The 16873-nt window shown below is 36.5% G+C and overlaps 1 protein-coding gene across 3 annotated transcripts in view; it reads left to right on the top strand.

Annotated features, from left to right (window-relative positions):
* The window catches only part of stat3 (signal transducer and activator of transcription 3 (acute-phase response factor)), a 44789-nt gene extending 31811 nt beyond the window's left edge, over positions 1–12978 (top strand). For 2 of the 3 annotated variants that reach the window (XM_073071500.1, XM_073071502.1), the window contains 12 exons: positions 2052–2145; positions 3636–3683; positions 4080–4163; positions 4623–4721; positions 5410–5548; positions 6144–6196; positions 6572–6666; positions 7558–7697; positions 9233–9445; positions 10038–10080; positions 10313–10428; positions 10522–12978. In XM_073071500.1, coding sequence (XP_072927601.1) covers positions 2052–2145; positions 3636–3683; positions 4080–4163; positions 4623–4721; positions 5410–5548; positions 6144–6196; positions 6572–6666; positions 7558–7697; positions 9233–9445; positions 10038–10080; positions 10313–10428; positions 10522–10577 — 1180 coding nt within the window. In that variant the 3' untranslated portion in view covers positions 10578–12978. The remainder of the gene's footprint in view (positions 1–2051; positions 2146–3635; positions 3684–4079; positions 4164–4622; positions 4722–5409; positions 5549–6143; positions 6197–6571; positions 6667–7557; positions 7698–9232; positions 9446–10037; positions 10081–10312; positions 10429–10521) is intronic. The other variant, XM_073071501.1, reaches the window with a different exon arrangement.
* The last annotated feature ends 3895 nt before the right edge of the window (positions 12979–16873 follow it).

The following is a 16873-nucleotide window of genomic DNA, read 5'->3' as shown; positions in this document are numbered from 1 at the left end:
CCTACAGCACAGTACAGGCCCTTTGGCCCACAAAGCTGTGCCAAACATGTCCTTAACTTAGAACTACCTAGGGTTACCCATAGCCCTCTATTTTTCTAAGCTCCATGTACCTATCCAAGAGTCTCTTAAAAGACCCTTTCGTTTCCACCTCCACCACCACCGCTGGCAGCCCATTCCATGCACTCACCACTCTGCGTTTTTAAAAAAAAAACTTACCCCTGACATCTCCTCTGTACCTACTTCCAAGCACCAACTTAATAGCATGTCATAGAACTAGAAACCTTTACAAAAATACGTAACATTGTAAGTTAACTAGACAGCCTACCGTGCACACCTGACCATCTTACAGTGGAAGGGGTGTGCAGGATAGGCCACCTATATTATTCAGGCTAAAAATATAAATCATTGTTTATGCACAAGAAAATTAAATTCAATCACTTCAATACTTTAGAAGACTCCTTTGTACAATGAATATTGTTATTGCCTTTCCATTTGCTTATGATGTAATTAAACTGAAGATATATCAAGTCAAGTCGCTTTTTATTGTCATTTCGACCATAACTGCTGGTACAGTACACAGTAAAAACAAGACACAGTTTTTCAGGACCATGGTGCTACATGAAACAGTACAAAAAGTACACTGAACTACGTGAAAACAACACAGGAAAAAAAAGAAACTACACTAGACTACTGATCTACCCAGGATTGCATAAAGTGCACAAAACAGTGCAGGCATTACAGTAAATAATAGACAAGACAATAGGCATAGTAGAGGGCAGTGTTGGTGTCAGTCCAGCCTCTTGTGTATATGCAAGGTAATTACTCTATAACTCTGAGACTCCACTTTAGCACAGATCAGTCTTTAAAATATCGTCTGATAACCAAATGTGAATCTGCTTGAATAAGGTCAATGCCTTTCCAGCCTCTGCATTACAAAAGTTATACTAAAATTTATTCTTGGGATGTGGATTATGGTCGGAGAGCTGCACTTAATACCTATCTCTAATGTGCAGGAACTGTACAGTTTAGTGGGCTACTTTAGAATGAGAGATCTCAAATTGTTATCATGCAATGAGCTTTGTGTTTAATAATATGGTTAGTTATGTTTTCAGTCCGTTGAATCCAAATGCACTTCTGAGGATGCAGAAATCTTATTTTGATGCCCTACAAAGTAAATTATGTTTAAAATTATTGCTTGTATTACTTTAGCAAAAAAAAGTGAAAATAAAGTATAGAAATTGTAGGCTTCAATTTTAAATTTTTAGAAAGACTTTAGGCAAATGTGTATTAAGCATTTATTTCCAGATCCAGTATGAATCATGTATTCATCTATAAATCTTGTTTGGTGTGTAGATGAATTGTGGATTAATAGTACATGTCTATTTTCATTTCCAACATTTTAAATGCTTGGAAAATTCTGAATTTTAATGCAGAATTTGTGCGTTTGTAATCTAGTAAAACTGAGCACCTTTGGAAATTTGGTAGTGCAGGTTGGTGGATCTTCCAGTCTATTGGATGTTGCCCCTACACTGAAATATTGATTTTATTTTCTCCTCTGCCCCCCCCCCCCCCCATTGTTACAAAGTAGCACAATACATTTTCTGGAGAAATTAAAAGGAATGGCATTCTGGACCCCAGTGCCAACTGCAACGCTACCCACATTCTTGACCATTAGTGTTGTGGACCCCCAGCTCTAGCCCTCTTCACTCTGCGCTCCCAGCTCACATTCTGAACTAATTGGATCAGCAGGATTAGTTGGATTAGTAAAACTTGTGTTTGGAAGTTTTAGTAAACTTTCAAGTTATAAAGATGCTGCATAAATTCATTTTAATTCCCTGTTTGGTCTACAACTACAAATTCAAGTATAATATGGATTACCATCTCTGCTGTATCATAACTGTAAACTAATTATTAATTGTTTGTGAAATTCTGGATTAACTGAAGAAGCCTGAACAAGTAATTTGTTAGAGAATTGAAATTAGTTGTAAGGAACGACCTAGTAGAATACCAGCCTGAATGCCAGTTATGGTTTCATTGTTTCTTCTAATTAGATCACGGAAATTCAACATACTGGGAACCAATACAAAAGTTATGAATATGGAAGAATCAAACAATGGAAGCCTTTCAGCAGAATTTAAGCATTTGGTTAGTATTATGGAGATATGCTGAATACTCTATAATTGATTTAAGATGCTTGCTCATTATTCTCTGTGATATCGGTATGTATTTACAGGCTGCCTATATAAACTTAAGTATTTGATTTGCATTTTTAGCTAAGTATCTGAAATTGAGATATTTATGCTAGTGAATATAAACCTAGATCTCTATACATTTCTGCAGTCTGTCTTTCACTATAATTGATGCATTACTATAGTATCAAGGTAAGGCTTGTACATCATGCTTGCTTTCTGTGTAGCCTTCTAATTCACTACAAAATCTTCAATAAAGATTATGAACTTATTGACATTTTCTTAACATAAAATACAGCTGTTGGTATTGCCCTTCAAATGCAGTTTATAGAGTATCCAACAACTTAAGTTAAAAGGAAATAAATTATAAATGTTAGATTGGTTGTGTTAATCATAAAGAGCGCATAGTTTTAAGTTACAGACAGTGTTAATCAGATGGGAAATTGGGTGGGGCAATGGTAGATGGAATTAAATCTTGATAATTAAGGTAATGGATTCAGAGTAGTATATGTTTTATAAATGGTAGGACCTGAGGGGGTTTAGAAGGACAGGGGATCCAAGTACACATCCATAGATCCTCAAAGGTTGTTCATGGATAGGTAAAGGGTTAAAGAACCTATTCAAAATGTTTGCCTTCATTAGTTTGGTCATTGAAGAAATAAAGATATTTCGTGAAGGTGTGACTTTACAAAACTTTGGTTCGGCCACACCTCAAGTATTGTGTGCAGTTCTAGTTGCCACAATATAGAAAGAATGTGAATGCATGTGAGGGAATGCAGAGGAGACTTACTAGAATGCTGCCTCGGATGCGACACTTAACTATGAAGAGAGTTCAGCATCAGATTTATTATCATCGGCATGTGTCGTGAAATTTGTTGTCTGTAATTTGTTTAAAAAGCTGCTTTGCTTTCCTTGCAACAGAGAAGCCTGAGGGAGGCCTACAAAATTTGAGAGGCATGCTGTAAGAAATGTTTTTCCATAAGGGAAACAACTGAAATCAGAGGGTATAGATTTTAATAAGAAGGGATCTGAGATTTTTTTTCATCCAGCGAACAACTGCAGTCTAGAAAGTTATGACTAAGAAGTTAGTGGAGGCAGGTACTCACAATGATTAATTATCTTGATGAGCACTTGAATTGCCAAAGAATAAAAGGCTTTGGACCAAGTGCTGGTAAAGGGTATTAATTTAGATGGATACCAGATGGCTGGAATGGATATGGTTGTACAGATAAACTCATCACTCGTAAATGAATTTCCACTTGCTTGCATTCTTATTTTGTGATAAATCACGACAATTAAAAAATCTTCTTGAACAGTGTTTGGCATTGTGGAATATATTCAACTATTTTATGCATACTACTTCTAATTGAGCTCTTAAACTGAAACTGCAGTACAGTGTTTTTTCCTAAATGATGACTGTGCTAATCAGTTTTGTTTTCATTTTAGACACTGAGAGAGCAGAGGTGTGGAAATGGAGGAAGAGCAAGTAGTGATGTAGGTACAAATTTAAAATCAGCTTTTTTTAAGAAACGTTTTCAATATTACTCTCCTCAAGTGCATCCAAGTGAGGTTTGTTCATCAGATTTTATAAAGTTACTAGTATCCCAAATTTGTCTCGGAGCTGCTTTGTGTACTTCAAAGTGTAGTGAATTATTTTTGGCATTCTTGGTCAAAGCTTTTCCTAGTCATGAATAAAAGCTGTCATGGTTACTACACCCCTTAGTAACAGGCATTTCATATTGAAGTAGTACAATTTGTAGAATTGGTTTAGAAGAAGATGTAGGGGATGTTTTATTTATCTTTCTGTGCTTTGGTGAAGATGCATGTTTATGCAGTTTATCCACCCATAACGACCTTCATTTGAGATAATACTGTTCTATATTGTTTTAGGCTTCCCTCATCGTTACTGAAGAGCTACATCTGATAACTTTTGAGACAGAAGTTTACCATCAAGGACTTAAAATTGATTTGGAGGTGTGTTGTGCCATCTACTTTTCTTCCATGGCATTTCTTTTTACCTTTCATTTTGCTTGCAGCCATTTAAGTGTATTTGGCAAACCTAAATCATAATGTACTTTCATGGCAAAATAGTGTACCAGGTTGAGCAACAGTGCGAGCAACTGTGTAACTGATGCCATCATTTTGTGAAAAATGCTTTGCATTCTCTTTTGTGTGCTGATGGATTAAGCAGTCTTCACACTCAGATTACTTTCATCTGTACTTATAGATTACTTGTTTTAGATACCATGCATTGATGTATCAACATTATTTCCTGCGCATTGTCAATGGTACAGAGGCAATGCAGAAGAAAACTATTGCATGCATTTTTGAAAATGTTTTTAGAGGTATTGCGTCATGTTGAATGAACAAATGAGAATGCCATTTTTCCTATAGTGTGCAATATTTTGTAACTTTTAATTTTGTTTTCAACAGACCTCTTCACTGCCAGTTGTTGTAATCTCTAACATCTGCCAGATGCCAAATGCTTGGGCCTCAATCCTTTGGTACAATATGTTAACCAATAATCCAAAGGTAAGAAATTGCCTGGTTCTTCAATTTAATGTTATCCAATCTTTTCTGGAAAGGAACATTTGGAGCAATGTTTAATTGAGTAATAAAGTAGAAATTTCTAATATGGCCCATTTAGGACAATGTCCAATGTTCATGCATTTTCTAATATGATAAGATAAAGTCAGAGCTATTTGGATATGTTCAGTTACCGAGGTTAATCTGCAAAAAAAAAAAGAATTTGTGACATTCTAAAGACTTGAATACCAAATGTAGAATTAAATTAATGAGAAAAAATTCAGGAAGATGTAATTTGGCTGCATTCATGTAAAATCTGATTATCCTTGTGATGTTATCTCTCAGCAAGCTTTCTGAAGTAGAAGGATGGAAGATTTTATGTTGATTTTTCTTTTCTGTAATTTTGTTTGTGGTAGAATAAATTATGGACTAAATGCAATGATGGTAATGTAATTTTCCAAATTCAAAGGATAATGTTTGAATTAAATTTTGCATTACTCTGTATATTTTCATATTGTTGAATTAAATAAGTATTATTACTCAGTCCAGCCTTAGTAAGGTAATGCAGTTGGATGTGATAAATTTTAGTGTTGAAGAAATAGTAATTTACATTTAAGCCAATATTATTGCTAATTAATGATAGTCAATTTGCTGTTTTGTATTGTGGAGTTATTTATTATTTATTGTTTTGAAGCAGAATGTGAACTTTTTCACAAAACCTCCAGTTGCTACATGGGACCAAGTAGCAGAGATTTTGAGCTGGCAATTCTCTTCCACCACAAAAAGAGGACTCAATATGGAACAGCTGGGAACATTGGCTGAGAAGCTACTTGGTGAGTCATAGAAAATTTGTCACGGAAGTTATACCATGAGTCAGTACAACCAAGCACTATAATTTATAACTTACTGGAGTTCTGTTCTTGCTGGAAATATCCTTCTGATGAAATATGAAATCAAATCCTATCTGTTATAATAAAGTCCCTCAGACACAACTTAAATGCCTAAAAGATTTTCTGTTGTTCAGATAACATACCTCTCTATCTTTATTGTGATGTAGGATCATAATGTTGGAAACTGTCTTTTTGGCTACAAAATGAAACTCCATAATATAAAGTATAATTCAGTTGGAAATGTTCAGGGACAGTAATAAATTTATTACTAAAGAAAATTGAATTTTATTTTCAAAACTAGAACTTTCAATGAGACTTGAAGTTCATTATTAATATTGACTTTACTCTCTCTGGCAATTGGTTACTGTCAATTATCTGTCATTTATAGCCATTTCCAGTTATCCTAAAACACTGTTCTGACCAATATGAGAAATAGAAATACTACAATGGTGAATACATGCCGTACTGGAAAATCTGAAGTCTTTTATTTCTACTTGTATACACTTGATCTCTTATTATGATATGTTTTGTTTTCAAGGTCCTGGTGTCACCTATTCTGGGTGCCAAATCACCTGGGCAAAATTCTGTAAAGTGAGTAAACCTTTCTTTTTCCAGGGTTTTTCTTTTAAAGTCCAAATGCTATGTAATCTTTAAACCTCCTCATTTGTTCAGTGAAAATAACTTGGTTTGTTTTGGATTAAGCAACATCTTGCTGCCTTGTAATGTAACTGTGCAGAATCCTTGCTGCAACTTGCTCTCTGAAGTCACCAACAATTTTTGTGTTATTGGTGAATGTTGTTCAGCGTAATGTTTTGTCGGGCAGATTAATATGGTACTTTAACAGTGTAAATGAGCATTTTCAGGCTAAAATTTTTTTGTAATACAAATTTTAAAAAAGTTTTGATAAGGAAACTAATTGTTTTCAATGACTTGCATAACCTTTTCCCTGAATTCTAATTTATCAAGGAAAATATGCCTGGCAAAGCATTTTCATTCTGGGTGTGGCTGGACAACATTATAGACTTGGTGAAGAAATTCATTCTTTCTCTCTGGAATGATGGGTAAGTGTTCTGACATGCATCTATAGTATATTTAACTCTTTACATGCTTTTTGTGCAACACAATCAGTCCATAATTCAACAGACACCAATTTTTGTTTAAATTCAGGATTGTTTAATGTCATTTCTTGCACAAGTGTAAAGGAGAATGAAATAATTGTTAATCCTGATCCAATGCAGCACAGAAAAGACATAAAATATAAAGAGCACAATAACAAAAGAAAACATTAAATATAAATAAAATAGCTTGTGTACATTGTATGTCCATAAAGGGACACTAGGCTGAGCATAAGGTGACTGACAGGAAATAATAAAGTAGTGGGAGTTAGTGGGTGAACATGTTGATGAGCCTTCCTGCTTGGGGAAATAAACTGTTTCTAAGTGTAGTGGTTCTGGCATGGATGCTATGTAACCTACTCATGGGTGGAAGTGGGACAAACAATCCATGAGCAAGGTAGGTGGGATCCTTCATGATGTTTACTTTTCCTTTTGTGCCACCTTTCTGTGTATATGTCTTGGTTGGTAGGTGGGTGCTGGTGACGCATTGGGCAGTTTTGATTACCTGTTGTAGAGCCTTCCTGTCTGCTGCAGTGCATTTTCTGTACTAAGCAGTGATGATGAACCCCACCACTGTCATGTCGTTGGCGAAATTGACAATGTGATTACTCAGGTGTTTGGCCGTGCACTTGTGTGTGAGTACAGTGTACAGCAGTGGGCTCAGCACACAGCTCTGTGGGGTGGAGGGCACCCATGTTGAGGATGATTCATGCAGATAATGCAGATTTAATAGTACTTTTATATTGATCTTGGAAATGTTCTGAATGTAACATTGTGCCCAAATTTTAACCAACTTTTAACAAATTTTGTATGATGTGTGTATTTTTATCCATTCAGATATATCATGGGTTTCATAAGTAAAGAGCGAGAGAGAGCCTTGCTGAACGTGAAACCCCCAGGCACATTCCTCCTTCGTTTTAGTGAGAGCAACAAGGAAGGGGGTATCACATTTACTTGGGTGGAAAAGGATATCAATGGTATGTAGCTGCTTTTGACTACAAAATAATTTCAGTAGCCGGAGAAATTCATCTTGTCAGTACAAAGAAAATTATGTAAGCTTTCAACACTAGCTTGCTACTTGAAAACTAAAAACCACATTTGTGGGAAATACAAAATTTAAAACAAAAAATTATGAAACACTCAGCTGGTCAGGCAACATTTATCAAGAGAGAAGTAGTTAATATTTCAGATCCAGAATCCTTTGTTACAACTGCTCTGATAAAGGGCTGATATCAGACATTACTGTGAAACAGTGTTGAACTCAACTGAGTATCCTCCAAGAACAGAGGAAGCTTGCTTTGCCCAGTATAGTCCATGTGTGACTCTAGCTTCGCATTAATCTGACTAAGCTGAGTTCCATTTGAAGTTATGCCTATTATAATCGGTCTACAATCCATGCTGTTATTCAAGAAACCAGCCGATCTTCCAATTACTGTTTTATGACCAGGAAAGGATTGGTAGTAAATACTGGACTTGCCCTTGTCTGCACACTGTTTTAAAAATTATTCACTTAAGATACACCATGAAGTTTCCCAATCATGTAATATGCAATCTATTTAGTTGTGTAATTTTCTTAAACTAAGTAGAGGAAAAAAAATATTTGGAAAGATCTTAGAATACATGTCAGTTAGCTTTTATTCATTTTAATTGGGAGTGTTGCAAAGTCCTGATGTTCTGAATAAAATTGAAGTGAAGAATCTATTAGAGAAATTAGAGTAGGAGCCATAAGTGACTTACACAGCGGGTGTTGCTAGCCTTTTTTAAATTGAATTGAACCCAATCTGTTTAATTTTAGTCAGAGCAGAGTCACACTAAAGTTAATTTGGATTTAATTATGCCAAACTATTCGCCACATGGTGTTTGGATGCGGTCAATGTTGGTATGCTAGGTTAAAACATAGTTCATGTAGTTACTAGTCTGACCAAAAGTGCTGTGGTTTACGTTACTTTTTAAGCAGCATTGTTTCAGTACTTCTGGCGGATTGTGTCCAATCTAGGATGTTGGCCTTGAGTTCAGTCAGATAAAATGAAAGCTGTTTTCTCTGTTGGAAATGGATCACATCTCACAAGATAGCAAATTAATTTTTGCTATGTGAAAGCATTTTGCTCAGTTTCAACAAGTAAGCATTGTGGGTTCCCCCCCCCCCCCACTGTATTTTGCGCTACAACTCCCAATACATCTGAAGGCACGGTTATAATTGGCATAATATGACCGAATATTCAAACTGGTTCCACCAGAAATACTACTCTGAACTTGGCAATGGTGCACATTATGACACACAAAGTGGAATCATTCTTGAAGCTTTAATAATTGATTGGCACTTGCACCTGGTGTATAAAGTACAACTATTTTATTTCCAAGATCTGATGTGCAGCATGTGGATTGGGCCAAAATGTTGCCAAACCACAAGATTTGAGAACTCCATGATGTAAATGTTGAAGAAAATATTCCAGCACAATAAGCCTTTTCATATCTTATCTGTCACTTTTTGCTCCTTTGACCTTTCTGTCAGGAAAAACCCAAATCCAGTCTGTGGAGCCATATACCAAGCAACAGCTGACCAACATGTCCTTTGCTGACATTATCATAAGCTACAAGATCATGGATGCCACCAACATTCTCGTGTCACCGCTGGTGTATTTATATCCTGACATTCCAAAAGAAGAGGCATTTGGAAAATATTGCTGCAGTGAACCTCCAGAAGCTATTGATCCCAATGATCCAGGTGAATTTTTAATCACTCATTTTGAAATGCTATGTTTGGAATTTTGAGAAGGCGCTGTTATTGTGAGCTTGCTCAATAGTCCAAACTCAGGGCATCATTATTCAAACTCTAAAGAGACAAGCCAGAGAAATTATAACCATACATTTTTTTTTAAGCTGAAACATCAGATACTTGAAATTGCATGTGTATCATTTATTTCGGCACAGCTAAATTCTCCAACCGAATGTCCTGGATCAGTCAGTCGCAGAGAGTTCTCCATCAGTTAATTTAGCAGCACTTTTGTTTCCCACGCTGAGTTCTCTGCCAGGCAGAGCTGCAGGTCTTCCTTTGTTCTAAGAAATGGCTGGACTGCCATTTGATATTTTCCTAATCAACAGAACAACTGGGTAACCAAAGAATTTCTCAAATTAGCAAAATTGCTGATCTTTCTAAGCTGAATATCACAGCAGAAGACCATGCATTCTTTTAGTTCTGAGTATTCTATTTTAATTTCCCTTTTAGCTTGTCTGCTAGATCTATATAATTTTAATAATAATTGACCAAATCTGCTTCGTTTAATGTTACTTAATATTTGACTTATTTTGTGTTGTAGAAACATTTGCATACCTGAAGAGAAAATTCATTTGTGTGACGCCGTAAGTAATGCTAGGTGCATTATTTTGTCCTAGTAATTTGCTGAGTATATTTTGGTACCAAAGTTGTAATTAAATTGTGTTGTATGAATAACTATATACCAACAGTATTAGAATATATTGAAATGTCTTCTGAGTTGCATCAAGAATTCAATTGGTAATTATTATGTAAATTTCATATGCACTGAAAATTGGGTAATTTGAAAATCTGTTTTCATGCATGTAATCTGCACAGAACAAATTCTGGTAACACCAGTGACTTGTTTCCAATGTCTCCTCGCACGCTGGACTCGTTAATGCATTGTGGGAGCAACAATGAGGGAAATGAACAAGGAGCAGCAGGTGGCCTTGGTAAGTGTATTTTTAAAAAAAATACCAAGAGTGATACTCTGATCTGAAAAAATTCTATCAAATTTACTTGTCTTTTCCTCTTTGGTTTTGTAGAATCCATCACTCTGGACATGGAATTTGGCACAGAGTGTGCTGCCTCTCCAATGTAAATTCTGTGCGCATTAGCCAATGTAGGATCCTGTCTCAGTTATTATTTCATTATGATGAACAACTAATTACAATGGTTTACAAGTAATTGTTTATATTTGTCTTTTGAGAACTAGTACCTTAAGTTACTTTTGCATATAATGCTTTTACTGCATTGTCACCTCATTCTCTGACTGCTTGATTTAAACTTAACGAAAGGCTTTGTATCGTACCAGTCTGATGTTTCAACTTGGGTCCTATCATTCCTTTGCAGATGGTTAAAAAAAAACCCTTTTACATGGTATGTTAGAAGGCTCTGGTACATTGTGGGGGAAATGTTGCCTTTTCTTGGCCCTTTATCAATGGATTAACAGCTTCAAGCACAATCTGGGGTTAAAAGTAAATTCTTGGTTTAAATTCTGAGATGTTGCACTTTGAGATGTTTTGGCTGCAGTGCACCTTCTTTAGAAAATAGATCTTGGTTGTGCAGAAACAAGCTGTTGATATATGACCAGTGTTTGAATTATGTTTTATTCATACAGGGCATGTGGTGATGTGGGAAGTAGTTGTAACTGCCAAGGTGGCGGTAGGGAACTTTCTCTTAAGCTGTTGCCGAACTTTGAGCTGAGTAGCCTGTTAGCCACTTTTATGTCTTTGCACTGTGCTGCTGCCACAAAACAACAAATTTCACGTCATACAAGTCAGAAAATGATCAGTCTGCGGATGGTTCTTTTCAAAGGATATCAATATATAATTTGGTTTGTATAACAGACCAAAGATGGATTTTAAATGAAAATTGTTTATTATTTCAAGATTTTTCTTTTTTTTAGTTTCTCAAGCTGGCATAATGGGAATTGAATTTGCATGCTTTGGATCATCAATCCAGGCCTCTTATTTACTTATACAGATTGGAGCTCTGACTGTTCCTAAAGATAGACCAAAGGGAAATGATATTGGTCTCTGCTGATTAGCTCGGCTTTCTCCTAAAGGAGAAACAGATTGGTGGCCACGACATGTTCAGTGTATAATTACAATAGTCTGCTATGATTGAATGGATATTGTGCAATGCTGAATTTAGCAGTACAATGAAATGTTAATGAGGCTGATTGTCAAGTACATGTAAAGCCCTTAAAATTGTTTTTATATTAAAAGCACTTTTTTTTAAACACCTCTTGGGATTCAGAAGTTAAAACTATCCATGTGGTATGCTACCACTGAGGAGAAAACAATCCAAGTTTACTAAAATTTGGAAATATTTGAAAACAAATTGCATTTTGCTGCAGGGAGTTGTCAGTGATTTTTGAACTTTGAGGCATATTGTTTGTGTGGTAGAGATTAACAATGGAAACTGCTTGTATCAGCCGTGGTCAGAGCCAGATTCAAATTTTGCAATTGCATTTAACTAAGAATTTAAGGTCTGAAACCATTATTTCAGTAAAGCTGTTTATTGTTGACAAAAGTATATACAGAAAAACAGTGGCAAAGCATTTTTAAGATTTTTTTGATGCTGCCCAAATGCTTGAGGCTGCTTGAAATAAACAGAATATGCAAGTAAAATGTCGAGCCAACATCTTGCAAATTTAGTAAAGATCTACTGAGCCATTTTTAGTTCTGTTATTCAAGTCAGTGGGGAGAGAACTAGAAATCCAATTTGAAAAGTAGTCTATTAACAAGTTTTATTTCTCATCCCCATGCAAACCCTTAGAAGGTCATAGTAATGACGTTTTACTATCAGTGATATTTAATATGACGTTTTACTATCAGTGAGCCTACATTATGCTACATATGGGGAAAGTTGAGTTGGACTGCATTATCACAATATTTCACCAGCTCAGTTGAGAAGTCCACAATCGGGAAGCAGTATTATGTGACATTTTTAGAAGTTTTCCAAAAGCCTTGTGAGAGAGATTGGGGGGGTGGGGGATACTATGTTTAAAACTGGTTTTGGGTAGAAAGATTTCAGTTTATCACAGGGCATGGGAAAAGAGTAACCTTATATCAGGGAGCTTCAAAGATGTCCAAATGGAGTTATGACTCATTTTGTAATGGAGTAAACCATTTCCAATCTAAATGGTTCAGTACTAAGGCAGTTCTGTGTAGCTCAAATATTAACTTCTAAAGTGTATTTCAAAAGCAGAGGCATGTTTTAAATCCCCTCCATTGAATCTTGGGTAAAGAGAAATAATGCGACACAATTAATTCTAAAACTGGTTAAGAATCCACCATTAAACTATAAAACAATCTACGACAGTGCATCAAATAGAAATGCTCAATGGATTAATTTCATTTGTGAAATGTATGGTTTGACTGTGTATATGAAAAGTGTATAAACAGGCAGCATTCATTTGCTGTAAATTTTATTGCTGTACTACTGAAAAATGTTTCCTTCCCCTTTTACTGATTAAAAGCTGAGCTTTAATTGTCCTATGGTGTCAGTTTTTTTGGTGTTTTAAGATTTCTTTTTGTATTGTTCAGCTAATTCAATACATCATTATAAAACTGCTTAAATAGAACATAGAACAGTACAGCCCACGCGTGTTGTGCTGAACCAGTTAATCTAGTAAATGAATAAACAATCAAAGTTTTGGGCTGAGACCTTCATCAGGGCTGGAAAGGAAAGGAGAAGAAGCCAGAATAAGGTGGGAGGAGGGGATAGAAGGTGATGGGTGTGTAGCCGGGGGGTGGATGGACGGAGATGAAGTAAGAAGCTGGGAGGTGATAGGTGGTAAAGGACTGGAGAAGAAGGAATCTGATAGAGGAGAGTGAACTGTGGGAGAAAAGGAGGGGACACCAGGGAGAGGTGATAGGCAGATAAGAAGTGAAGAGGTTGGAGGGAGGATTTGAAGAGGGTAATGGGAGGGGGAAAAATTACTGAAAGTTGCACATCTCCTTTGAAGATCCCCCCTCTCCTAAAATGTAAGTCCTCTAAAATTAGACTTCTCAACCCTGGGAATAGGATACTGGCTGTGTACCTATGCTTTGCATAATCTTAAACTTATATCAGTTCTCCCCTCAGCTCCCACTGTTCTTGATAAAAACAACCTGTTGTCAAACCGTTCCACAGCTCTACCTTAAATTTACCTACACCTTTTTTTGAAAAACCCAATCAAGTTGGTCATTGACTTGCCCTGCACAAAGTCCCTAATTAGACTGTGGCTTTCCAAATATGGCTTCCAGGATTAACCCTTTTTTCTTTAAGCAACAGAACAATTCAACAGCAATAACTACATTCATGGAATCAAGTTGATGATGGCAGTGGCCAAGAATATTTTGTGAAGGACAAATATCTCACTCAATCTGTGGATCCACTGCAGCAGACTTTGGTTGGGTCGGAAGCACTAAAGCAGCATTACATATTTTCCTGCTACACTTTAGGGAACATGAAGGAAAATGTTATTCAGGAATAAGGCTGGATTGGGGTAAGTGGGAGAGATGCACTGGGCTACCTGTCAGAGGCCCAAGTGGCTCAATTGATGCCTCAAGAGGTGTGGTCTAGAGAGATCAGTGTCTTGTGGTTGGGGGTGGGGTTTATGATTTGATAGGACTAAGCTGGAGAATATTGAAAGGAATTGGATGGTGAAACTATTGAGGCATAATGGCTTGCCACAGTTTAGGAAATGATAATGAGACATTAGCAAGTTCACGTTGTGAATTAATATTACTAGATTTCTAGTCACTAACAATTGTCAAAGGCTTATTTGACAAAACGTGAGCATTGGAACTACCATTCTAAATGTATTTCTAAATTCTATTACTTTATTTTCATAGACTGAAGGTTGAGGCACAAGGGGCTGGTGGTCCATATGAGTCTGGAAGTCAAACCCATAATCATAGCTTCCTGGGGTGAGATCTAAGTCTGAATCCAGGGCTGAGGACTTCGAGGTGGTCTGTGCGTGAGTGGAAAGGATGGGAAAATGGCTTGTTTTACTGTTGTCATACAGAACATTGAGGGCATTGTGTGGTTGTTAATGCAAATAATGCATTTCACTTTAATTTTTGATGTACATGTGATAAGTACATCTGAATCAAGACTACATTAATTTGCAATGTGATTTAGGAACATATTTGCACGTTAGGCGAAAGCATTTTATACCTTACATTTTTTTCATCCAAATTCAGTCAAATACACCAATGGCAGAATTTTAATCTAATAAACATTTTCTTTTCCTAATGTGCCTTTGGGAAGTATGAGTCATGTCCAGTCACGCTGAATTTTATTACAAATCCAAAATATAATCCAACAGTTAAAGAGGAGAGTTTCACCATCTTTGTGTGACTCTGCAGGCAATGGACATCTTTGAATTTAATAGCAAGTTGAAGTCACTATAAACTTTCTTTGTTAAGTAGGCTGTGAGAAGATTCTTTCAAATTAAGTGTTCCTTGTTTATCTTCATTTGGGTATTTGCTCAGTGGAATTTATTAGTCTTAGACTAACACTCTCCACAAATGGAGTTTGTTGGCAATGCTTCTTTGCAGTCTGGCATAGGTCCACAATCTAAATATGTGAGAGATTTTAATGTTAGGGCCTTGCATGGTTGATGTTTTTGCCTTAAAAGGTAATGTATATTTAATTTAACCCCTATATAATTTATATACAGTATAAAATAAAAATTCTGCCAATGTTTGACTCAACTCCTTTTTGTAGATTAAGAATTAACTTTTACCAGAAGGCTTGCCACAGTTCTGTTTTATGTCTAGTTTTGCAGATCCTAAACAAACTCAGTAATTTTAATACGAATAGTTAGCCAGTCATAGTGAGGTATGTGATAGATATACAGTATTGCCATCTAAAATAATCTCCATCCTTCCAAATTTAAAAGCTCAAAATAAGATCGACTAATGTTTGGCGTCCATATACATGCCCTTCTTTGGAATTATTAAACTAATTTCAGCTACAATTGTAGGATGTCAGACGAGGCCTCAGAAGCCAAGAGTTGGGATGGAATAAAATTTCTACAGTACCTGTTTTTTTTTATTTAAAGGAGCATTTCAGTAACACCACAGAAGTTATCCGTGATTAAGTGTACCTCCCTTTGCAACTGGATCCTTTACTTCCTAATCATCAGGCCACAGTCAGTGAAGACAGGTAATGATGTACCCTCCTCACTGATGGTCAACACAGGTGCACCTCACAAATATATGCTTAGCCCACTGTTCTACCCACTCTATACATGTGACTGTGTGGCGAGGCATAAATTCAGATGACAACAAAGAGGCTTACAGGAATGAAATAGATTGGCTTATTGAATGGTATCGCAACAGCACAATGTCAACAAAACTAAGGATTTGATTTGGCTATACTTCATTTGGAGTTTGAGGACATTCGGTATGACAACAAAGACTTACAAATTTCTATAGATGTTGAAGGAAGAGCATTCTGACTGCTGCAAAACAGTCTGCAATGGAGGTAAAAATGCACAAAATTGAAAAAGGCTTGAGAGGGTTGTAGACTCGGCCATCTCCATCGGAACAACCCTCCCCACTATCAAGGCCATCTTCAGGAGGCAGTGCTTTAAGAAGATGGCATCCACCATTAAGGGCTCTCCACTCAGGACATACTTCTCATTGCTACCATCAGGGAAGAAGTCCCAGAGCCTGAAGACCCACACTCTGTGTTTTGGAGCAGGTTCTTCCCCTTCACCATGAGATTTATGTACAGTCCATGGACCCGTGAACACTTTTTTTTCTCTACACTTTTTATTTACTTTTGTAATTAATGATGCATTTTTTTGTGGTTACATTATCTTGGTACTACAAAAAAAACACAAAAGTCACATCTTATAAGTCAGTGATTATAAGCCTAATTCTGATTCTGCATCTGTCTGGTGATGTCCAGCTTTGATTAAAAGATTAACCATGTGCAAAATACTAGCTATGAATTCCACAGATTTACTACCCTCTGGCTAAAGAAATTCTTCCTCATCTCTGTTCCAAATGAGAGTCTCTCTATTCTGAGGCTGTGCCCTAAGATCGTAGACTTACCCACTATAGGAAACGTCCTCTCCACATCCATTTTGCATTGCCCTTTCAATATTTGATAGGTTTCAATAAGATTCCCACCCCCCCATTCTTATAAACTCCAGCAAGTACAGGCCCAGAGCCATAAAACACTCCTCAAACATTAGCCCTTTCATTTCAGAATAATTCTTGTGAACCTCCTCTGGACCCTCTCCAATGCCAGCACATTTTCTGCTTACAGTAATCCAGGTGTAGTCTGACCAATGCCTTATAAAGCTCAGTGTTACATCCTTGCTTTTATATTATAGTCCTCGCGAAACAAATGCCAACATTACATTTGCCTTCCTTGCCACCAACTCAA

Source organism: Hemitrygon akajei, chromosome 18 (assembly GCF_048418815.1).
Source record: "Hemitrygon akajei chromosome 18, sHemAka1.3, whole genome shotgun sequence".
Classification (NCBI taxonomy): domain Eukaryota; kingdom Metazoa; phylum Chordata; class Chondrichthyes; order Myliobatiformes; family Dasyatidae; genus Hemitrygon; species Hemitrygon akajei.
Note: the sequence above shows the minus strand (reverse complement) of the source record. Positions and strands in the feature narration are given on the sequence as shown.